Source organism: Musa acuminata, chromosome BXJ1-2 (genome assembly GCF_036884655.1).
Source record: "Musa acuminata AAA Group cultivar baxijiao chromosome BXJ1-2, Cavendish_Baxijiao_AAA, whole genome shotgun sequence".
NCBI classification, from domain to species: domain Eukaryota; kingdom Viridiplantae; phylum Streptophyta; class Magnoliopsida; order Zingiberales; family Musaceae; genus Musa; species Musa acuminata.
This window is the reverse complement of record NC_088328.1, coordinates 17,703,892-17,729,223: the sequence shown is the minus strand read 5'-3', so window position 1 is coordinate 17,729,223 and position 25,332 is coordinate 17,703,892. Positions and strand designations below refer to the sequence as shown.

At 34.1% G+C, this 25,332-nt stretch overlaps 1 protein-coding gene across 4 annotated transcripts; it reads left to right on the top strand.

Annotated features, from left to right (window-relative positions):
* The first annotated feature begins 1,968 nt into the window (after positions 1–1,968).
* Positions 1,969–25,273, top strand: LOC135596175 (phospholipase SGR2-like). Of its 4 annotated transcripts, none has more exons than XM_065088118.1 (23): positions 1,969–2,210; positions 2,702–3,017; positions 3,768–3,868; positions 5,491–5,634; positions 8,034–8,189; positions 8,782–8,853; positions 8,933–9,076; positions 11,536–11,586; positions 12,175–12,345; positions 13,305–13,454; positions 15,661–15,726; positions 15,824–16,438; positions 16,597–16,708; positions 16,820–16,929; positions 17,096–17,168; positions 20,357–20,459; positions 20,645–20,738; positions 20,841–20,903; positions 21,518–21,566; positions 21,665–21,765; positions 23,830–23,876; positions 23,982–24,262; positions 25,046–25,273. In XM_065088118.1, the coding sequence occupies exons 2-22, from the start codon at positions 2,762–2,764 to the stop codon at positions 24,220–24,222; spliced, it is 2,919 nt and encodes a 972-aa protein (XP_064944190.1). In that variant the 5' UTR covers positions 1,969–2,210; positions 2,702–2,761; the 3' UTR covers positions 24,223–24,262; positions 25,046–25,273. The 4 variants fall into 4 exon arrangements, with proteins under 4 accessions (XP_064944190.1, XP_064944199.1, XP_064944184.1 ...); XM_065088127.1 differs by having other exon boundaries at positions 1,969–2,225; positions 2,709–3,017; XM_065088112.1 differs by having other exon boundaries at positions 1,969–2,225.
* The last annotated feature ends 59 nt before the right edge of the window (positions 25,274–25,332 follow it).

Below are 25,332 nucleotides of genomic sequence, written 5' to 3'. Positions count from 1 at the left end.
TGTCCATCAGAACTATAACCGTCCTACTTCCGAAAGCAGCCGAACCCTCAACAATTTTCTTGTTCTTCCATTCAATTTATCAACTCTTGGAGGATCGTTGTGATACCCATATCTTCGTTTGTATGGTGCACCTGCGAAATGTAGGTGGAATACAATTACTACCAATTGAGAGATGGTGTGTGACACATCATTTTCTAAAACGATTGATAAATAAGTGATTTTGTACATCCATCTACAACTGCTTTTGCTACATGACGGTTGACCGTTTTGTATTACCTAATTGTCTCATGTTTCCTTTCTGCTGGTTCATTTTCTCAGTTTTATGTTTTCATTTATCATAATATCTTAATGTATTTTTTGATTTTTCTAAAAATATTTTTCCATATATATTAAGTGATTGTCCGCACTGATCACCTAATTTTGCATACAATCTCTTAATTATTTGGTGTTTTTTTTCTTATGTTGATGTGACTTGGTAGACTCGACACATGAGGTGTCCATAGCAATGCCACGTGGTCAAATGACACTTTATGTGACACATCCTGTGTTTTTTCTTTCGAATTAAAAATTTGAGTTAAGTTTTCATAATTCCATTACATATATAAGAAAAATCTGAAAATGATATGTCAATTAAATAAAATAGATATATATTAAAGATACTTTATGAAGGATCTGAATAATAGACCAGTAGTTTGGAAAATAGACAAAATAAAAAAGAATCATTTAAAATAGTATGAATATATGCTAAGGACATGGGAGACCAAAAAAGATTTGCATAAATTCCCTGAAAAAAGCATGTTATTATGTTTCCATTTTTATTTTTTGCAATTGGAACCTCTATTTTTTGAGTTGAGCAAAAGTATCCTCAACTATCATTTATATTCTTCTTCTTTCCCTGTTTTAACTTAACATTAGACCACTCCTAGATTAATAGGAATATGGATTGATTATAAACAAATACAAAAATTAAACACAAAATTATTGCAAAAATTTTGAAAACTAAAATAAATTCATATAATTGAATATTAAGGAAAATATAACACAATGATATTATATCTATATTTTATACGAATAATATTAAGGTCATTAAATAAACCAATAAATAATAAACATTAATTCTAAAATTCTTAAATTTTCACAAAGCATATAAAATAATTTACAGTGGTCTAAATGATCATTTTTCTAATTTTAAGCTTTTAAATACATATTTTTATTTCGGCCATTTACAAGTATGAAATTAGACTATTTTTAGTCTTACCCAATTTACGGTGAATTTACCATCCCAATGGATAAAATCCACTTAAATATTATTATAGAAGATTTCCAAACTTCAAGATCCAAAAGAATTTTTGAAGACATGAGTTATATTGTTTTTATTTCATATTCACAAACAATGTGATCCTCCTCCAAAACAGTTTAACTCAACTTTAATATTTTTTTTAAAAAAATAAAATTTATAAAATTTTAAAATGACTATTTTTTATTCCAAGAATGTGTTGGTTCAATATTAGTTTGAAAATGAATAGGAAGAAAAAGACAGTTTGGTTGTTAAGGATATTTTTATTATTTTGGCAATTAGTGAGGCTTTGCAAGAAAAAACTTAAAATAGGAGCGTTTTGCATGCAAAAAAAGGGACATTTTGAAGGAAAAAAAAAGTAAGGTTGCAGGCGTCATAAAGGAATTACCCAAAATATTTTGTAGAATAAAAATTAAATATTCTAAATTAAACTAAGAATATGACTGTTTAATTAAACGACGAAAGAATAACCGTATGACAGGTCCCAAATAATTGAAAATTGACATCTTTGTTGTATATATTTAGAATTAATTGTATTTCTAGCTGATACGCTTCTCCACAAGCACGAGCGAAGCACGTGTTGCCACCACCCTCCCGCGTCCCTTCCACCGCCTGGGAAGCGACCTCATGATTCCTTTTTGCCTCGGCTTGGTTTCAAATGGTGAGTCGGGCCCGCTCGGGTTTGGTCCACAACCGCCCCTTTCTTTCTCCCCACCAACTCCCAGTCTTCTCCCGTTCCATCTCCACGCCGCCGCTCGCTGCTCCTCTGCCTCTTCCTCCTCCACCGATTCCCTTTCTTCCATCATTCGAAACCCTAATCCCTCGCCGATTCCCTCTCCCGTCCCACGTATCGCGTCTTTTCTCCCCTCACGCACCCGACTCCATTTCCGTTTGCCCGGGCGATCTGCTCCAGGTTGGTGATCGCCCCGTAAGTTCTCTTTCTCTCTAACATTGGATACCTTTGTGTTAATTGTTCTTATTTTGGCTATATATGCATATGTCTTCTTTTTTCTATCTTGTTTTTGGGGAATTCTTTCCGCCAATTGTATGATCGTGGATGCTTGCACGAAGGATCTCTGTACGTGAAGCTGGAGGTTATCGATTGGGCAGGTTTAAGATAGGGGTTTTCCTTTTTCTTCTTTTTTTTCCCTCTCCTTTTGTGATTTTCTAGGTTTTTTTCCCCCTCATTTGTGCCCATTTGGGGGTTTGCTTTTGCTTTCACTAATTGTTTTTTCATCGAAATGGGGCTTGTATCGCTTTTTAGTTTGTTCAGTTCATAGAATTGCCAAATTCTTTCTTTCGTTCAGTTAGCTGGTGCTTCATTAAATGCGTCTAATTCATTTACACAAATCTGAATTGTTCTGGCATAACTTATATCCCTTTTGTGACCTCATTTTCTGCTAGATTGTAGGATACTAACCACGATCCAGACCTTTGCTCCTGGTGTTGATCTAAAACTTTGCAATGGCAAGTCCTGAAGTAAATACTGTTAGAGAATGTCAAGATGAAGCTGTGCCTTCATTCTCCGGCGTGACTGATTTTAATCAGGGGGAGGAGGCATCACCTGACCTGTTAAAGAACACGCCATCCAACATTGCCAGATTGGAGGATGCAATTGAACAATGTAAGGGTCATCAGAAGTATCTTGCACACACAAGGAGCCCATCTGATGGGGAAGACATTCGTTGGTACTTCTGCAAAGTGCCTCTTGCAGAAAAGGGTCAGTCACTATTTTCTTCTTTTGTGTGAATTGTTGTAACTAATTCATTTACTTATTACGTGTTTGCATTTATCAGTAACATAACTACAGTAGCACAATTTGCAAGCCCAACAACTATTAAGAACATATCTTTGCCTAATTGACATTGACCTGCATATACTGTCGAGCTTGGCTGTTCAAGTTGGCAAGAACATGTGTTTCTTTAGTCCTATAAATCTTATCCTCAAGCAACATATATAAGTTCTGTGACAAGCATTCTTGTTGGTTTGAGGATCGATGTTGAAATGCTTTTCCATTTAAAAAAAAAAACATCTGAATTTTGTTTTGTTGCAAAGGATAAGTGACGAAGGTGGGATTCGAGCCCAAGACCTTGCAATATATCTGAACCATTTTTTACTTTTGATCCTTTCTTTCTTTTTCATGTTCACATGAAACAAAAACTAAAATTCAGGTCTTGATCACTGCTTACAAGTTTACTAGTGAATTTATTGATTGTGATCAAGAAAGAACAAACAACAGTGGTTTAAGGATTATCATCCTTATATGGAAGTTAGATACAAGGGACGATATAAGGGAATAGAGTTATGGTATTTAATGATAATCTCTTTCTTCCAGATTATGTATTGTTTGGTAGATTATGCTATTTTTCACATGAAATATGTCAGTCAGTGTAATGTTACAGCATTCAGTTGAAGCTGCATTCCATGTGTATTCTATCTCACGGAGTTGTTTGTCTCCTTTCCTTTACAGAGCTGGCATCTTCAGTTCCTTGTACAGAGATAGTTGGCAAAAGTGATTATTTTCGATTCAGCATGAGAGACTCTCTTGCACTGGAGGCTTCTTTCTTACAGGTTAGTAATACTGGCAATTAAAACTTGTGGTCCTAATACCTTTCTAGGTACACAATTACCTCATGCATGTTTTCTCCAAATATCAACTTAGGTGTCATATTTGCATATATCATTGGTTTTGTTCGTCATGAGGTATATTGAGTTTTTTATTTAAAATGCAAGTTGTATCCCATCTTTTTATCAGTAAATACATGGACATGCAACAAAAAGAGATGTGAAATGAGGACTAAGCAAATAAGGTTCAAGTACCTTTTAGACCACTTATCGAATTTGTTCCAGATAAGGTTGTTGCTTGATCCAGATCAAATCAGATCTTTAAACCACTTTTGGGCATGTCAGGCCATGATGCTTGGCTGATTGGAGCAATATTATTTTATCAAATAACTAACTGAATTGTTATGATAAAGCATTAAAACATCTGATCGAAGCCTTATACTGGTTTGACTAATGGATTACATTGTTTAATGCTTGATTTTTTTTTTTTGTTTGGGAAGGAGTGTTGTGAGCTAGGATCAGGTGTTGCGAATGGGTTAACTTAAGCATCTGAGTGAAAACAAAAGGAAGTTAAAAATTGGACAGGTTGTTCAAAAGTTTCAATTATGCTTATGTATCACTTTGTTCTCCTAAATGGATCTCTTCAGACATTGTCATTTTTAGAGTTAAGAGCTTTAGTGATCTGCTTGTCAAAAAGATCACCTCTGCTCAAAAAGATCACTCTGCTACAAATTCACAATACTTCTATGTTCCAGCTCACCTATCTGGATTGTTGATATTGGCATCCGTTACATATTTGCTCTTCTTATTTTCATTATAAGTTATAAAAAAAGCATACTTTCATAATAGGAATTCTTATACTGGAGTATAAACACTACTAAAAATAATGCCACATTTTGATCTTTCAGGTTCTACTGTCATTGTTTTTAACTTTAAATGTACAAGTGTACAACCATTGACTTAATCAGACTAAGAGGCCTTAATGTAACAAGGGATGTAGGTATTAGTGAGTTGCATAATTTACGATGATCCAACTAACCCTACTTCTTGTACTTCAAACAAGCTGAAAGGCGTACTCTACCATGATCTGAGTTGACTTATATATCAAACTGTAAAAATGGAGTATAGGATTCCAAAAAGCAATTTTATTACACATAAGTATAATGCCTAGTAAATAATTTATCTATGCTACATTATCATAAATATGGTGGCGAAGTTATATATTTTTGGATGTCAAGCCTCCCTTTCTATCACTTTTTTCCTAAAAATAACATGCAAGATTACAATGTTGTGCCTGAATACTTCCTGTGTTGTTTATCTGTAAGTAATGCTTTACCAGATTTATACAATTTCATTTTATCAGTGTTTTTGCTAATTTATATAAACTGTGGTGTTTGTTTACTGATTGATTGTTTGACATCAATTTTTTTTTAATGTTGTATTTTAATTGTTCATATTAGAAGTTTTATAATGAAGGTTATTGTCACAAATGAATCATTATGGTCACTTTTACATCAATTATGTGCATACATTGTTTGAAACATCTTTTATATGTTGTTCTAAAATAAATTCTGTTACTTTTAGTTCATTATTCATGTCCTTGAAGTGTTTAAAAAAATGAAATGCAGAGGGAGGAAGAGTTACTTGCATATTGGTGGAAAGAATATGCGGAGTGCAGTGAGGGTCCACGTGGACTACATGTGACTTGTGATGAACTGTACATAGTGGAGGAAGAGAGAGTTGGTGTCCCTGTAAAAGGTGGTCTTTATGAGGTACTTTCTTTGCCACTTTTGACATCTAGTGTTTTCCTTGTCATGTGAGCTTTATTTTTTGTGATTCCAGATGGCAAATGATTTTTTTTCTGTGAAGAACTTTGTTATAGACATTTTCTATACCTTGCATAATAAGACCGTCGATGGTGATGGCACCCTTGCATATTAATATTGATGTCCACTTTGGTAATTTCTATGATTAGCTATATCTTGGTGGCAGACACTGGTTGTTGAAATATCTCTTGAAGTAGTTTATATCTATCATTTAGATGTTGGGCATAGTTGTCAAATTGGACTGCTGCCTCAGCAATAGAAGGAAACAAACTTTAATAGAAGTCAATTTCTTCATTTTTATTTGAGGTACATAACCAATTTGATAGTTTCATACTGTTATTGACAGACTAACAGTTATATGTATCTTGGTTGTTGAGGAAGTTCCATCAAGATATTCAAGAGTGCTGGATAGTAAATTACATGTTGCATAAGTAAATATATGCAAATATAAGAGTAAAATTATTACATCAGATCGAGTAATGCACAATTGAATATATTGCACATTTAAACATATGTTCATATATGTTAATATACATATATATATATATATTTTTTTTTGTGCATATGGATTTATATACTTGTACATTTATGCATATGGTGGTCTGGGTGAGCTTTGCGTATGTATGCCAAGACTGGTTTACGACCTAGGCATTTCACATAGTTATAAATTATGATATTGGATTGGATTGGTTGGTTTGATTTGAATGAATGATTCATAACGAATGATTCATTCATTATGAATCAGACATCAGCCCATTTAGTTCAGTTCAAACTAGTTTAGCATGAAAACTAGCGAAACCTAACTCAACTTATGTGCTCTTTCCATAAGCTGCATAAAAAACCTGTACCAATATTTATGTTGGATAATACCCAATCTCTTTGATCATCCAACTCTAAATCATGTGAAAACAATCTGACAAATGCCATCTCGGTCATGCCATTGCTGATTTACGCTTGGTTCATTATTGTTAGCTCCTTCCTTTGCCATAAATCATTATCATCATCTCCCACTTAAGTCCGATCTTCGGGAAAGAAGGAGAACAAGAAGAAAAGAAGAAAGGATAACAAGGGAAGAACACAATTAAATTTCATTGTCGTTGCTGTTTCCCACTTAAACTCTTTGTTACATATTTTTCATTTTAGCTACACCTTTTGCTTGGTCCATTTTGATGCTCATTGCTGAAGAAGAGAAGGGCTGTCGAGAAGTAAGCAGAAGAGGAGAAAGGCAAGGAAGAAAAAATACGGAAAAATAGGAAAGAGAACTGAACTAGAAAAGAAAGAGACAAAAAGAGGCAAAAACAACTAAAAGAAAGAAGGAAAGAAGGAACTAGAAAGGAGTAAATTTTAATAGCTTAAATAGAATAATACTATTATATTAAACCTATGGTTCAACGAATTAACCCACTGGTCCAATCAATAATACAGGGAAATGAGGTTTGGAAGGGTTATTGACTGGTTTGGTTATGATAGTTGTGCTACTGTGGCCTATTTGTCAATACTGGTTTGGTTATCATTGCTATGCGGTTGTGGCCTACTTGTGCAATAATGTTCATTTATTCTTCCAAGTATATGTTTTGATATTCTTTCAAATTTATGTAATTTTTTACCTACTTAAAGGAGATTCTCTGGTTTTTTGCTTATCTCTTAGAAAATACGACCATTTTCATGTTTTGGTTATGCTTGTTTTTTCATGATAATTTTTTGATGTCTTGCCAAGCTTAGAGCTTTATGGGATTGTTTGGGGTATATATTTGTCTGATGTCTTGTTGGAATGTTCTGATGTATGTCTGAACAAGGAGCAAATTTGTCTAATTAGCCATGGTAGACAAGGTTGTAGAGAACCAGTGGAAGACCCTTGTTTTTTTTTTTGTATTTCCTTGTATTTTTCTTGGGTGACCTAACTGATTGTGTATGGCATTATCCAACTCTAGAGTGCTAGATATCAAGATCAGCAAAATATGGCAGTGTCCAACTCTAAGAAACAGTTGATTGCTTTCAGTCTATGTGAACTTAATGGGATTACAGCACTGCCCTTATGGTTCAGACCTTATTTTTTCCTTGTTTGCTTGTGGTAGACTTTTGACAGTCTTATTGTGTTATATTCTATGCTTTTAGAGATCTTATAACCTTGATTGAATAGTACATTTTTTTGTTCTGTTCTGTTCAAGGAAGTGAAGACTAAATGGATTCAGTTTTCTGTAACCCGTTTGTTAACCTGTATTGATATGTACACCATCACTGTATAAAATTTTGAATGTTCTTTAATATTTTCTTATGATTATAAAATGTACAAACTTCTGTCAAACTGAGCAAGGAACTCATTATCATAATTTATTTTGTGACAGGTAGATTTAATTAAGCGACATTGTTTCCCTGTGTATTGGAGTGGTGAGAACAGGCGTGTGTTAAGAGGTCACTGGTTTGCTCGTAAAGGTGGAGTTGATTGGCTTCCCCTCCGTGAAGATGTTGCAGAACAACTGGAGTTAGCGTACCGTTGTCGAGTAGGAATTCTATTGTGCAATCTTCACTAGTTGGTTCCTTGCTACACTAGAATTTCTATCTCCTGCTTTTAATGTCCTTGTAAACTCACCATTAGATGAGCTCACAAAAGCTGATTTACACACATTTACTTTATACAATTACAAGCTTGTTCTATAAGCTTTCAGATCATAAGATATCTGAATTCTATTAGCTTTCTTCTATCTACTTTATAATTATCAATGCTTCTGAATGAAATTTATTAGTAGAGACATAATCATTTAATAGGATGGGATCTGAGCCTGTAGTACAGTCTTTGTTTAGTAATTTATACATCATTATAGTTGGATCATCTATTGGTCTGGAGTCTGGACATTCAGAATTCGTTGGTTATCTTTCAAAAGAACATTTTAAGCATCTTCTAGTATTAGAAGTTGATGCAATGGGCTTTTGGGAATGTTGTATAACTGTTACATTTTCGTTCATTTCTTTTTTACAATTTCATGGTGCAAACGTTGTTCTTTTCTTTTCGGGGTTGGATTGTTATGTAGTAGCTTAGTTATCATCTTGGGCCTCTGGACAATCCCTACTCATTTGAATTCTGGCTGCATTCAGGTCTGGCATCGACGTACATTTCAACCTTCAGGTCAATTTGCTGCTCGTATTGATTTGCAAGGCACAACTGTGGTATGGATATTTAATGATCATGAGTTGGTTGACAACCATGATATTTAGATACAGTCTCTAAAAGAAGTTTACTGGATAGGGACTACATGCCCTTTTCACAGGAGAGGATGATACTTGGGAAGCGTGGTTAGCCTTTGGCAGCTCTGGTTTTCCTTTTGGAAGTGGAAATGTGGTTAAACTAAGACGTGGTTTCTCCCCTTCTGGATCTGTGAAGCCAACTCAGGTTAGTCATGTCAGCATGAAACATTTTTTTCTCACATTTTTATAGAAACTGATTAAAATTGTTATTCTATCCATATATCTTAATGATGCTACTTATTAAAGCTTGCTGCATAGAACACTAAGATTTTTGTGCCTTGAGTTGATTTAATTTCTCTCACCATCATACTCTTCATGTAATTGACTAAAAGCCACCACTTAAGTTTGAGAATCCCAAGTCACTTGTGAGCCTAGCACCACGTATGAGCCTACTGAGAACTGGTAACTCTTCTTTGTTTCTTGCAATTCAGCCCCTAAGGTTAGAGGAGAATAATAAATACCTGTCAGACCGATAAATATTGACAGGTACTAATGCCCGGCCAAGCACTGGTATCAATCTATCACATGCATTCATTTTGTTATTTTCTATTATTTTATTAGATTATATTGGATGGCACATGTTGGTTTACCACCTGGTTACTGGTAATGTACCAGTTCTTTAGTTATTAAAATTGGCTTTAAAAGCCCTGCTTTGATGGCTGCTCATGTACTAAATAGCATGGAAAAGAGGGTCTGTTCTCTGTATTTGGTTTACGGATGTTTTGGGGAACAAATCCAGAAGAATTTAAGGCCTATTTGTCTTTCAATGGAAACAGTTCTGCTGATTCAGCCAAATTACAGCATAAGAAAGATTGAGAGAAAGAAATAGGTTATGAGAAGATAAAGTGAAGAAATATAGAGAGACCAAAAGGGAAAGGATGATTGGGTGGAAGCTAGGATTTATCAAACACATAAATTCCTTCTAGAATGGTTGTTCCTACTTCCTACTATAACTTACAACTGGACTATACTTTTTTACTTCATATAGGGCTCTGAACATGGAAGAAAAAGTTGAAGCTTTTTTTTTTAAACTTACACTCATATAAAATAATCAGCTAATAGTTCCATCTATTAAATATGGAAGCCTGAAATAATAAGACTCAGTTTCTTGCACCAATTATTAATTAAACTATCTTTAGCTTAAAAATCTTTCCTAATCTATAAGACTCCATCCTAAACTAAAATAACTCCATGTTGTATTTCATCTGGACACTTTTATTGCTTAAACTCAAGTTTTTTTTTTTTGGTTATAGAATATCTAGTGAGTTTTCATTCTTGGTAATGCTTGATTGGAATAAAATAAAGTCATGGCTTTGAGTTTTACTTTTTGGTATGGGATGCCCTTCATTTGAATGAAAATTATTTATAATGGTGGTGATAATATGAAACATGCCATGGTATTTTATGCCCAAAACTATCATGTGCTGGCATTGAAGATTGTCCATATTTGTCCAAAGATCATTTTCATTGTTGTCATAATCCACTAGATCCCTTTCCATCAATATGAGTTTGGTGGGAGAACATTTGAAAATCGAGAATGGTTTATGAAGGTTGGTCAAAATTGTATGATCTGCAGTTAAAATTTTTTCTTCAAGCTTCTGTTAGAAAGCAGTACCTTGTTTCTACAAGCTACGATCAATCCACCCCCCCGGCCCAAAAAAAGAAAAATAAAAACTTATCAAAAGGTAGAAAGCACTACCTTGTTGGTTGCACTTTAAGTTCATGCATACATGGAGCAACTCATATAAATTTCCTTGAGATTTAAAAGAAAATAGAAGGCCCAAGACCCAGACATCAAGCATTGTCATAAGGAAACAAAATGAATTGAGTTATTGGAATTTGGAACAAAGTCTAAATATGTTTGTCTTAAGTATGGTATGCAATTTCGAATGGTACCGCCTGGTACGGGCGGTACATACCGGTCCGACGGCATACCGGTACGCGGACCACCCGCTACCGAACAGACCGTGCTACAGTGCTACAGTAATATGCTGTAGTAGTGCTATAATGCTACAGTAAAAGGAAATAGCTCGATAAGCCTTGGTGTACCGCTTGATACACTGGTACCATACCATACCGAGCCAACCTCGAAACACCGGTACGGTATGGTATTGCATACCTTGGTCTTAACAATATCAAATATATGTAAGTTCTAAACTTGCATATTTCGAACTGTCATTGATCCTAATTGGGGTTGCTGACTGTTTTGATGGGTTCATACCATTCTAACCTACCATTGGTACAAAGCATGACAAACAAACTGGAGTATTGTGACACCAGAATTTTTTCTTTGATTGGTATGCCATACAGCCATAGTACATCTTACTGTACTGAAAATATTATACTTATTCGACACTACATTGGCATGAGGTATGAACTGATATTTAATTTCTGTCAGTTGAATATGCTTATTTAGGTGGCAACTGTCAACTAAAATGTACCAAATCAAAATTATTTTTGATGTACTAATTGTCTTTGTACTTTTAATACTTGAAAATGGAAAGTAGATCTTTTGATGTCCTTGGGTCTTTTATTCAAAAATAAAATTGTGTTTATTATTTGCTTCCATTAGACTATAACTATCCTTTTGGTCTTTTTCACTAGGATGAGCTTCGCCAGCAGAAAGAGGAGGAAATGGATGATTATTGTTCTCAGGTTTTACTTTAAAGATCAACCATCCTGTTCTATTATTAAGCTATTTCAGGAGATGCTTGTGTTAGTACTATGAAATTTGTAGTGAGGCAATCTTCCATTTGGAACTTGTTTGTTGCATGAGTATGGATAATAAGATACTTATTTGGAAGTAAACAAATGACATTAATCATTTTTGAAAGGTATTCCCAATGCTGAAGTATCACATTGGTTCATTATCTTGCCATGTCTTTTTTCCTTGGCAAAGTAGGGTACAGAAAGCAATCTTCTTCAGTATATGAGATGTGGTATTTGCAGACAGAAAACAAATATTTGGAATTATCAAGTGACAAGAAGTATCAACTTAATTCTTGTGTTATTTCTCTGTATGTTTTTTGGGGTAAAATTTTGCTCTCCTCAAAAACATAATACAAATGAGCATAGATTTATTCCGAACACGTAGCAGTAAGATGTTATCAAGAATAACAAAGCATGTGCACTCAAACTGCTTTGTTGGGCCTGTTGATGTGGTCAAATTTTCTCTGCTTGTGAGCTTTCCTCAATGGATTTTGCTGCATTGCCTACTTAACGTACTTTTTCTTTATTCCACAGGTGCCAGTTGGTCATCTCGTTTTTATGGTTCATGGTATTGGGCAAAGGTTAGAGAAAGCCAATTTGGTTGATGATGTTGGTGATTTTCGTCGTATAGCAGCAAGTCTAGCTGAGAGGCACTTAACACCATACCAAAGAAGCACCCAGAGGGTTCTTTTTATTCCTTGCCAGGTAAATTTTATGCTTTTCTTATAAGGTTGGTGTTTGGATTATTTTGGGTTGATCCATTCTCATGAAAATGGGCTATCATGATCTTACTGTTCTTTGAAAGAGGGAATACCGGTTGGGTATTTATACATCCATAAGAAAATTAGGTAGCGCTAATTAGGAGAGAAAAAAACTATATCAGAAGCCCTTGGATTTTAGATGGTCTGCATTTTTAAGTTAGGTTTGGTTATCTGTACTTGTAGCAAAGAGGAGCAGGTAACTGATTCAGACTTGTCAATCCATTTCCAGAATTTCTTTTTTTTTTCTTTTTTGTAGATAGAAAATCTTCATATATTTTTTATTTTTAGTAAAATAAGTTTTTGGTTGAGATCTGCCTAAAGCTGTATTTTTTTCAAGTTGTCTATGTGATACTTCGAGATAATCATTTAAAGGTCAGATTCCCTGAATACTGGTTTAGTGGCAACTTGAGTTATATTAGCTATTCTTTTTGCATCATTTTATTCAATGAACTTCCATATGGTTGCATTGCATGATGGCCCTTTACTCCCTGGTCTTATATTTTGTCTGGATCCTTTTTAATTTAATGTCTGGATTTTGACTTAAAAATTGTGGCTTTCTTTTCCCCATGAGCCTAATAAGTCATGTTAATTTGGCTTCTTGAAATCTTTATATACGTGATTTTTATATTCCTGGGGCAAACATTATCCTAAATGCATTAATCTTGTTGTGGTTTTCTTTGATACAACAATTTTAATTGATTTAATTTTTAGGTCATCTTGGTTCTTGGAAATGCATTTGCCTTTTGTGTATAGTTAGAACTTAGAAGGAACAAGTTGTTGTCATGTCAGTAGTTCTTTAAGTAGCAATATCTTTCAAGATTCTTCCTTCTGTTACATGTGAATTGAGGTTGCATATATGATCTCTGTTTATCCTTGCTTGATTTCAAGTTATTTTTGTTGTAGTGGAGAAAGGGTTTGAAGCTCAGTGGTGAACATGCTGTTGATAAAATTACCTTGGATGGTGTACGAGGTCTACGAGTAACATTGAGTGCAACAGTTCATGATGTTCTGTACTACATGAGTCCAATTTATTGTCAGGACATTATCGATTCAGTATGTGATATTCTCTTTATTAATATATACATACGTACATCTTTTTGCTAGCATAATACTTCTCTCTTTTCTTACCGTCTCTTTGTATTTCTCAATGATGTGTCAGAGTGACCTAGATTAGGAAAATTCACCATACATGCTTGTACAAATTTGCCTAGAACTTCCATCACTTCTTGGTTTTCTCTCTATTAGTACAATCAGATTTTATTTGCTTGATAATCTAGGACCTTGAGTGAAGTGTGCTGCTCTCTTGGGTAAATGCTTAAATGAATATTATCACAAAAGCATTATTGTGTATTTGTGCCTGCGAATTTATTTGTGATTCTTATTGCATGTGTTGTTCCATGAGGATTGATTTTATAAAGCTGTCACGGTGGATATTTTTAATCTATTTGTATACATGTTTTTAGGCTATGGACTTCTAATCATAGGTTAATGTGCTGAATGATATTTTAGTTGCACTCTGGAATGGTGATCCTAGAAAGGTTAAGCAATCAAAATTCTTTTACAGGAGTTTTGTGTGAACTTTAAAAGGAACACTCAAGCTCTAGAGTGACAGTCATACTGGATATTGTGTTCAGTTAAAGAGATAAATAGTTGCATATAAAGCTACAAAAATTGATTGGACTATTCTAGGAACAATCTGAATCATGATGAATACTAACAATGAACTATTTTTGTTCATTTCTCTGCAAAACCTTAAAATCTTCTATTATGATTGTTCAATTTGGTCAAAATTTGTGTACTTCATAGCAAGGTTTGCCATTTCGGATACCGGACCCATCTCGGAGATTTATTAGTATGGTATGTACTGGTGTACCAATACATGGTATGCTGGGGTGTGCCAACGGGGACTTGGGTGAGTCGTGTCTCGGTGGCAAGTCAGATCGGTACGTACCGCCTCATAGCATATTGACTCGGACGGTGCAGCAAACCTTGCTTTATAGTTGAAGCTCATGGCGATATAATGATATCACACACTTATAAGCTATTGTCACTTCGAAAACTTCCTACCCATTTGAAAACTTTGAAAGCTTTCTCAAGTTTTTATGGCCATGGTTTTGATGAAGCAGTTAATTCTGCATGATGGCTATTCTCAGATCTGAGAATGGGCATATGAAAAATGTGATTGCAACAAATTGATTGAATCATTTTGCATTCGAAGCCCTCAGAAAGGTTGCATTCCCATTGGCTTTGATGCCTGTCCTGCCTTCGAGCTATTTTTGCGGGCTTTCAAAGAAAAGTATTGGATAGACTGCAGCTTCACTTCTAAGCTAGCACAAGACGATGAATTCAAAAGAAGTTCCAATTTGTGTCAAATTTCTATTTTTTGGGAACTCTTTACGTAGATTGAATGTTGAGGATATGAAATTCATGATAATTTTTTTCAGATTTAAATGGGCTAGTGAGTCTGAAAGTAGTTAATTTGTTCTGCTGTAGACATTTTTATCCCTTCTCTGCTACATCTAGCTGTGTCTCTGAGTAGGTAATTTCTTCCAACACTAGTAGTACGCACTTCAAGATCGTGATGAAGTGAGATGGATATGCTACTGCTTATGTTTGCTGTAAAAAACTATTTGCATTTGATTTTGAGCTATATTGGGGTAAATATATGTTTCTAGCATTCTTGGATGTCTAGGGTATACTTTCTTTGGAAGAGAGATTCTGGACATATCCTATTCCCTGATACATAACAGAGATTTTGAGGAGCAAGAAGACGTCACTGTTAGAAGAGTGCTCATCACATATAATATTTCATGCATAGTTGTTAGTAGTTCATAATTTTCTACTGTGTTTGATTTTAAAAAAGGGTCCAACATGTCTAGCTTGCAATGTTGAGATGACAATACATAATTTGCAGTGATTGCAACTAAATGGTTTTCTTGATACATGCAATTTATAGAAAAAAATGCAATTTAATAAGAAGTTATACCGAGTAACATGAGCATAAATGTTATTGTTAGCAATTGAAGTTAAGATGTTTTATCTGAATAACTTATGTGCATCATTTTATTGGATATAGTTATTTGATATCATATGTTCCTGAAGTGAGGACTTATTTTTTCCTTTTTTGTTCCGACTGTACTAAATGAGAAATGAAGAGTACATTACTGCAAGAATTCAGAACTAGATATTGAGCTGATTTAGCTATGGTTGTTTTCGTGATAAGCTATTTAACTTATAAATTGTTTGCTATATTGTTCAGGTGTCCAACCAATTAAACAGATTATATGCAAAGTTTCTCAAGCGAAACCCTGGCTATGATGGGAAGGTTTGTGTACTATCTTTATTTATCTAAGCAAAAAACTTATTCTGATAGTCACTGCAATGTTTAACACAGGATAAAAAATTATACAACTCTCTTTCAGGTTTCTATATATGGTCACTCATTAGGAAGTGTACTATCCTATGATATACTTTGCCATCAAGATTGTTTCTCTGCACCCTTTTCCATGGATACAGTGTCCCTGGAAGGTGTTGGAATAAATATTCAGGAGTCTGAAGTTGATCCTTCGTATTGGCTAACTGAATCTAGTATCCCCATGAATTCTGAGCATAACAGAAATAAAATAACAGCTTCGAAGCCACTGGCATGTGGAACAGTAAAAAACAGTTCCAAGTCACGGATATATCCCAATGTTAATGAAGGTGAAGCAGGAGCCTTCTCTCGCAATGGAGATGACTTTCTAAGAAATGATCTGCAAGAGGTGTTCCCAGATAATGGTGGCATGCTATATCCTAATGAGAAATATGATAATCTGGACCATCTGTGTTTCAATGATAAGTGTATCGATACATCATTCCTTAAACAAGCTGGTGAAGAAGTAAATTGTCCTTCAGAAACTTTTTGTGCTGAAGCAAATAATTCTACTGGAAATCTGTGCAAAAGTGTTGATTCTGAAGGTGGTATCGTTAAGGATTTCAGGATTCTTTCTGAAAATACAGTTGATAAAGACAAATTAATCTCCATGTTGGAGGAAGAGGTATGTATCTCTTTGATATGATTAAATATCATAAATAGTAATTCACCATACAGTAGTGTCAGTTGGCTTGTAGTTAAGTAGAGATGTGCCTAAGGATTCAAGCTGCAATTTTAAGATGTCCTAGTATTATAACTGGATATGGTGAATTATGACAACAGGTGGAGTCCCTCAAATTGAAAATTGCAGAACTGGAAAATGCTCATCTACCAAAAACTTACTTAAAGCATTACAGTGAGAATGATGGAACCAGTGGAACTTATCATGGCAAAGGTTAATCCATCATCTATATATGTTCATGTTATGTGTGGCTTTGCTGACCTTCACCAAGTCATTAGTTAACATTCTTCTTACTATTTTTAATCCTTGATATTCTGCAAGCAGACAAAGTGGCTGAATCAATCAATCAGTCTTCTGAAAATTCTTCTCCTGGGAAGGATGACAAAAGAAAGAGTTACACACCTTACGTCAAGTACACTAGGCTTAATTTTATGGTATAATCATGTGCTGTATTTTCTTTTTTTATACTTCAACCTTTTCTGTGGTTGATACTTCTGTATTTGTTTATTTGTAAAAACTTCCTATCTCCAATTTGCATTTACTCTTTTATTTATTTGACAACTTTACTAATCCTTGGAAGTGTGATCTTTTCTTTGTTAGGTTGATACATTCTTTGCTGTTGGATCACCTCTTGGTGTCTTTCTTGCCCTGCGAAATGTCCGGATAGGAGTAGGTATATAAACCTTGTGCTAATGATATCAAAATCCTTTGTTTTGTTTTCTTATGACCTTGATTCTATCTCTTTCTGTCATGTATCTGCTAAGTTTCTGTAAGAACTGCTTTTTATGTTCCTTTGACCTTAGTGGATACTATTTATAGGTCTTCTGAACTCCTGGTTCATTGGTTTGAAGTTTGAACATTTCAATCTTCACAATTGTATTTGCTGTTTACCCTGTTTACATATTCTCATCTGGGAAAAAAAATATCTTGAGGGGACGGTTCAGATGGTTCCCCCACTAGGATATTGATCCAATTCTTCGACCAAATCTTCTCTCCTTTTGTATCAGTGGTCATGATTCATGTGTGAACTGTGAACTATTAGATTGACTTGATCTGCTAGAAATTTTTTGTTTATCCTTTATGGTCATATTCAGCAAGAATTGCTCCACAAGTTAAAATGCACTGTGCCATGAAGCTACTGGCTAGTGCCATGCCTATCGATGCTGGTAGCACCAGCATATTTTATGCCAATCCTGGACTATATTGGTTGGTACATGGTCAGCATGGGGGCATTTGACTAGCACTACATGAATATGTGCCATGCCAAAATGGTACTAACATATTCCAGTGTATAGAAACAACACTTTTGAGGTACATGAGTAGGGTTCGAGTCATGCCAAGCCAAGCTGAACTTTGCTTTTATCAAATACCTGGACCTGCTATGAAGAGGTCAAATCTTTATCAGCCAAGCTAGTCCACACTTTCTTTTGAAAGATAGACACAAACATTAACACAATTATTTATACCGCAAAATAGATTTATTTTTGTTTTTACTATAATAATAGTAATTATGGATATACTAACCATTTTGTGAATCTAGAAGTCTGCACATAGGTTTGTGAGTGAGCTTGTTTACGAGCTTATTAACGAGTCTACTCTTGTCTCTGAGTCCTCATGTTTCAATTCCGCTTGTCTAAAAACTGAGCTTTAGATTTAAGCTCAAGATCTGGATGGACTGTCTGCCTTTTGTGCTTTCCACTGTGACTGAGGCAGGATAACTTGAGCTGCCGTTTTTCATAAAATGATGCTTGATGAATAGAGGAAGTGCTTTTTGGTACCAATTTTAAGAATATGGAAGATATAAAAAGTTGTTATAACCATAAAGGAACTAAGATATATGAAACTTTTGGAAAGAATGATTGAAGGTTAAATAAGATCAAATATTTGCCATTTAAAATATTAATACCAAAATCTATTTATGAAGACAATATATGAAAAGTATATAGAGAAGAGTAAACATTTGCATATTAGCTTTTATTGATTTATCAAAAAAGGTATGATAAAGTCCATAGAATTTATTATGGTTGTTTTTAGAAAAGAACATGTATCCATAATTTATATTGATGTTATATCTATGATAATAGTGACGTGTCTAACAAGTTCTATATTCGTATATGATTACATCAAGGATCACTTTAAATCCATAAATATTTACATTGGTAATATACGAAATTGCAAGTCATATACAACATAGACCTCCATGGTGTATTTTATTTGTTATTGACATTCTTTCAATTGATGAGAGTTTGAATGGAATTAATTATAAACTTAAAGAGACAAACCTTAGAAACTAAAAGTTTTGAGGCTTAGATGGATACATGAGATGTATTTAGTATTACTGATAGAAGAATCAAGGATATATTTATGTTGGATGGATGATAAGTTCCACGAAGTAAAAGTTTTAGATCATTATTCAACAAGATGAAGAGATTGATTAATATATTGTTCATAGAGCAAAAGTAGTTGGAGAGTGATTTTGTGAGATCACCATATGGTTTTTAGTCTAAAAGAAAAATTTTACAAGATAGTTCTTGGGTGGATGCTTTGCGGACTTGACTGTTGCTGAGTTAAAAAGTAATATATAAGAAGTTTATCACTTAGATGAGAATATTGAGGTGGATATGTGGAGTTATTAAAATGATAAAACAATTTGGTATAATAAGGGGGAATCATTTAAATTTTGGTACATGCAACATTTATAGAGAAGGCTTATATATGCTATAGAAGAAGTGAGATAATTAGTATAAATGGTGTGAGTAGAAGTAGTAGGAGATCTGAGAACACTTTATTAGATATTATAATTAAAGATATAAATGTTCTTAATCCAACTAAGAATATTGCTTTCTACAGAACTTAACGGAGGCAAAAGATTCATGTAGCCAACCTATTTAAGTCTTATTGCACATCATGCTTGATGCTAAACAGATGCAAGGGATTTCATAGGAGATTAAAGAATTTAACTGGGTTAGGAATTGAGAATGAGTCATTTGAAATCTTCCAATTCAATTTGATTTTTCTCAAAAAGTGATAATGAACTGAGACTAACACAAAGGAAGAAGAAATATTAGGTATATGTATGAGACTTACTCTGACTAGGAATCACTTTTACGGATAAAGGCCTTGTACCTCTTCTCACATGAGATGGTGTAATCACACAATTGGGATGAACAACGTCCTTTGAGTACTTCTTGTTGTGCAAGACTAAACATAGAATTGTAGTTTCTAAAAACCAGAAGCAATTACATCGATCCTTCTTTCTTTTTCTAGAGATTCTTTACATTCCATTGTTGTTTTTGGAGATAATTTGTCCATGGATATTTTCGGCTCAACTTTTTTTTTGGTGTATAAACAAATAGGACACTGCTATGTTGTAACTTGTTTCAATTGCAAAAGATGTCTTTTCCATCAATGCTTGTATTCTCCACAGAGGTATTTACTCAATATTTCTGCTTGCTGGATGTATACTTGAAGCTATGAGACTAACCTTTTATTTTTGTCGGTGTCAAAATGCTGATACATCAGAAAAATAGTTTTTCATATGCAATTAATCTGTTAGATATATCTTTTATTCAAGAGCCCCTTTCATCCATTTAAGGCAAAAGACAGAATTGCATCAAAGCCTCATCTGTTGGGACATTACAGCGTGTTGTTGTTCTTTTGCCAAGGCCTTGTTTGGCTTAATTATGTTTACTGCTCTGCTGTTATTCATAACTTTAGTGCTCTTTAGTCTTTGGAGCCTCAGAAAGTTACTTTCAATTTTTTGATACCACTTATCTTCATATAACATCAGTCTTCTATTAAATTCTTTGGCTCATTTGCCTTTAACAATAGATATAATGAAATTACTTTTCTTTCTTCAAGGCAGGGGGCAAGGTTATTGGCAAGATGAAAAAATAACAGAAGAGATTCCTTCATGTAGACAAATGTTTAACATTTTTCATCCTTTTGATCCTGTAGCATATAGGTTTGTCCAATAGCTTTTTCTACAAGTCTTTCTTTAGCTTCCACACAGTATTATCATGATTGGGTGACTGATATCTGGGTACAGATATAGCACATCCTCAACCATATGATATTTGTGTTGAGATATAAATATATATTTTTTGATGTGAGGAACACTGTCATCAGTATAGGTTGTCTTCTTTGCAGAGTAGAACCGCTTATTTGCAAAGAGTTCATTGACAAGCGACCTATTATTATTCCCTACCATAGGGGTGGGAAAAGGTTGCATATTGGATTTCAGGTGAGTTATGCATGCAAAGTAACTGCTGACAAGATTTGTGTTCCTTGCTGGTGTAACCTACTGTTTTTTTCTATTGTATTTTCCTCTTGATATTTAATGCAGGAATTCACTGAAGAAATAGCTGTGCATTCTCAAGTCATGGTGAATCAGATAAACTCTTTGAGGGTGGGTTGGATATTTATCCTGAAAACCATTTCATTGTCCTGATTCATATCTCCGTTATTCTTAGGACTAGTGAATACTGCTCCATTTGTTAGTTCTGTTGGAGCTATACATGGTTCTTCAAATGAGAAAATTCGAGTTAACAATAAACAAGAGGTTTATATGCAGTACAGTTTGTAACATGAGGTTTATAGTCAATCCATCTGCTGTTATTAATAATTTCAAGCATTCAGCAAATGGTTCATGGATCATGGTGAAATTGTAGAGTGGACTGTAAATGAACTATAGATCATATGAATGCCTGGTATTCCTTGACATTCAATAAAATAAGTAAAATCTTTTATCGATGCTTGCCAATTAGTTAAAGCTTTTACGTAAGTTTCATCACTAATATACAGAACTGCACCAATTATGAAGAATGCTCATTAGATTTTCTGCTGTTTCCGATTTCACTGGGTTGAGTCTGTATCAAAAATTTACACAACATTTTTAAAAAGGGCTTTGGTGTATCATCTTATTGTATCAGATTACTCAAAATATGCTGCACCAGAAAATGCATTTCAGTTCTTGATATTCTATGCTAAGTCTTATGTGAGATTGTATTGATTTTTCAATAGGTTAAAGTCATCAGTGTGTTTCAATTACAGAACAAGGATGAGAATGGAGGTAAGGGCTGACATGCCTTTTTTAAAAAATATTTAAAGTAGTTTTAACATGTCGTGAATGAGAGGAAAAAAGGTCTGAATCAGTAACTTGCATTGCAGATACTGCACATGGAACTCGAGAAAAAGAAAGATCATATGGTTCCATCATGATGGAAAGGTTGACTGGTGACAAAGATGGTCGTGTTGATTATGTTCTCCAAGTAAGTATCGACAAATCTTAGTCATCCATGCTTTTCCTTTTGCATGCAGTTCTAATACGTTATGCTTAACTGTCCAATATGCTAAGCTCTTGTACATTCACTATAGAAGTAATTGGTTCATGAATACTTTTCCTATATTGATTACTTTATTTAGTCTATCAATCTTTTGGATTTTTATATATATTCTGGTAGGTCCCTGAATTTACAACCATTGTACATGTAATTGAATCCAGTAATTGTCCTTTATCATAGTTTCTTGGTGGTGGAGAAATGATTATATGTCTTTATAACATAGTGCACAACCTTAAGCAAAAGAATTATGTTAAACTACACTATCAATAATTGTTCAAATAACCTTTACTAGGTTGAGATTTTGGTTCTAAGGATACAAGTAATATTCGCTAAATTAGTTTTAATGTCATGCATTGTGTATCTTTTAGACTCAGGCAGACATATGTGGTATGTGAATTGGCATGAGGATATCTGCTTTTAAGCATTGCATGATACTTCGCCAATCAATACATCATATGGCATCAGAATTGTTGCACTGATGTACTATGCCATTGTCCTGGTAGCATTGACTTTTATTGTGATATTAGGATCTCTAATCTAATCTAAGTAGATTTTGAGGCCATTACTTGGTCAGGTGAAACTTTGGATCATTCTAGAACAAAATTTATGCACCTTATGATAATGTGCTTTATGTATTAGTTTGAATCTGCTAGTTTCTTAATTCACACAAAAGATTGGTAAATTGTGGTGTTGATTGCTTGTTAATCCATGATCTGACGGATATATGATGTAATTAATATAATCATAATGCTCAGCGCTTAGGGATAAGGGCTCCTTCAAATATAATCCGTTACAATGCCTCTTTTAACTTTCTGCATATGTGTTTTGTAGGCAAATTTTGGATTTATAAATTTAAATATAGAATTAACTGAGGCATCAAGGGCATAAAATAGTTCAGAAGTTCTTCTAGTTACTTCTCTAATCCTTAAATATATGTATTTTCCAACAATAAAGGCATGGATTCTCTGATGACATGTTTTGGAGCTAATGCCCTGTACATAATGTTTGCTTCCAAGGAAGAAAATATGCTGGATCTGTCCCTGTCTGCAAAATATAGATTCTTGATTCATATCAGCCTGCATCTTGCCATCCTCATCAATTCTATTTTACTGAAAATGTGAGGTTTTGAATGATATTTTGACCTGAGATGCTTGATCATCTTTTGCATAAAACTATGGTTGTCATGGCCTCATCCACAGAACCAGGGGATGGTTGAACTTAAAATCTGGTTGGCAGTTTTTTTTTATTTTAATTTTGACTTCCTTCATTTGTCAAGTGTGCAAGTCATGACCTAAAGGATCCTAAGCAGTTCGTAATTGCGTGAAGAATCCTAAGGAATATACTTTAAGATCAATATATACATTAAAAACTAGAAAGGGCAAGTTTTCAAGTTTGGTGATATCTTTCCCTTTGAGAATTCTTAATTAAGTTTAAATAAATAGTGTAATATACATTCAATGCAGGATGACATGGGCTTATTGCCATTTTACTTATGTTCTAGGACGATAGGAGTTGCTCAAAGCAGCCAACAAAAATAAAAATGGGAAAGTGTTATGGTCCCTAGTTTTAATGCTTTCGATGTCCTTAATAGTTTTTTTGTCTGTTTATTCACATGTGTGTGTTCTTTGGTGTTGCAATTATTGGTTGCTTTTTATGTTTTCACTTGCTAATCAGATAATTGCATCTTGAATTTAATTGGAGTGAAAATCAAAATGAACTTAAAGTTTGGATCTCCAGTAGTATTTTGGTTGTTTCTTGACTTCATGCTACTATGTGGTGATTTATACTGCAGTTTGCAAAGAAAATTTTCACTTCCCTATATTTGTGTCATGGGTTATTCAGAAATTTGTTTTGCTGGTTTGCAAATTTTTCTACTAGTTATGCTTCTATCTCCTATAGGGTCGTTTTTAACTGACTGATCATTGATAAATCAACCAATATGAACAGGTAGAGGCTTCAATGATTGACAATAACATGTTTTTTATTTTACAGGATAAAACATTTCGGCATGCATACATATCAGCTATAAAGTCACACACGTAAGAACCAATCAAATGACCCACTGTTGTCTTTCATACCTGTCAATAAAAGAAGACTGGAGATTTTCCTGTGTTCAATGGACTGATTTGGTCTGCTTATTGCAGTAATTATTGGCGTGATAAGGATACTGCACTTTTCATTTTGAACCATTTGTATCGGGATATACCTGAAGAGGCACCAACAACTGAACAGACAAATACTAGACATGGTCCAGAAAGCCAAAGACCTACAAGACTTTTCTATGAGAAGGATATTATGGATGAAGACACCCCATTGACATTCTCTGACAGTTATTCTATTAGGGAATTCTCGAGGAAAGCAAAGAAGGTTATAAATGCAAGTTAATGCTTTGGCTTTTAGCCATTGACACAACAAGTGATAAAAGGTTAGTTTTGTATTTTTTATATCCTATTTATCTCAATTATGAAATGAACTTGAATTTCACTAGACCAGTTTTCTATGTGTGTGAATTTCATTAATTCAGTTATTATAAAAGTTCTGAACATGGAGGTGGAAGTTAGTCTTGATTAAAAGAACTTGAGGAAGAAGTTTTTCTGATCTAGAGTTAGTAGTATGAATATGGAAGGTGGTATTAAATGAAGAAACTTAAGAAGATGATTTATTGAGTTGGAGTACCTAATTCACAGCTGTATGTAGGCTCTTGAACTGTCAAAGCATACGAAATGAAATCAAAATAAGTGGTTTGGTTTGTTTTGAATCCTAGGAAAAACAGGTTAGTTATCTATCACTCATTTTCCTTTTTTATCTACACTTGAAAACCTCTTCTGAGAGTCATATGCCATCCACCCTTGTTGATGATTGACTGTGCTACTATCTTTCTGCAACTCCTCAGGAACAAATTAGAAATTTACAAGAAACTCCAATTTAAGTTATAATACTTCAGGAATTTAATGATATTACTAGAGAGTATAAACTTAACTAGAAAGCAAGCTATGTTTTGTTCTGGTTTGTTGTATAATACATTGGTACATCGGTTGGTTTTGTTGAGAATATCAAACTGTATTTACTGTTTTTATTTGCCAGACAACCCTATTAGTTTGCTGTTATAAATCTTTGGGACAAGTACCAAATAGGAAGGCTTTTAGTTCTCTCCTGTATTGGTCTGAAATCCAAGGTTTATGACTGTCATTTGCTTTTTACACTGCAGGAATCATATGACTTAGAAAGAAGTGGAACTCTTCCAATCTATCTCTAGATTTCATCATGCTTATAAAATTCAAAAGGTAGGGACCAATCTCTCTAGATTTCATCAGTGTGTAAAATTCAAAAGGTAGCCTGCTGAAGCAGGGGTACCAACCTACCGTTCTTCATACGATATTGTACATATGTAATGCTAATTTTGATCTACAAGTGGATACAGCATCAGACTTTATTATCTAATGTCTCGTTTAGAAATGTGTAGTGCATGCAATGTTATTCTCTTGTCAATTGTGT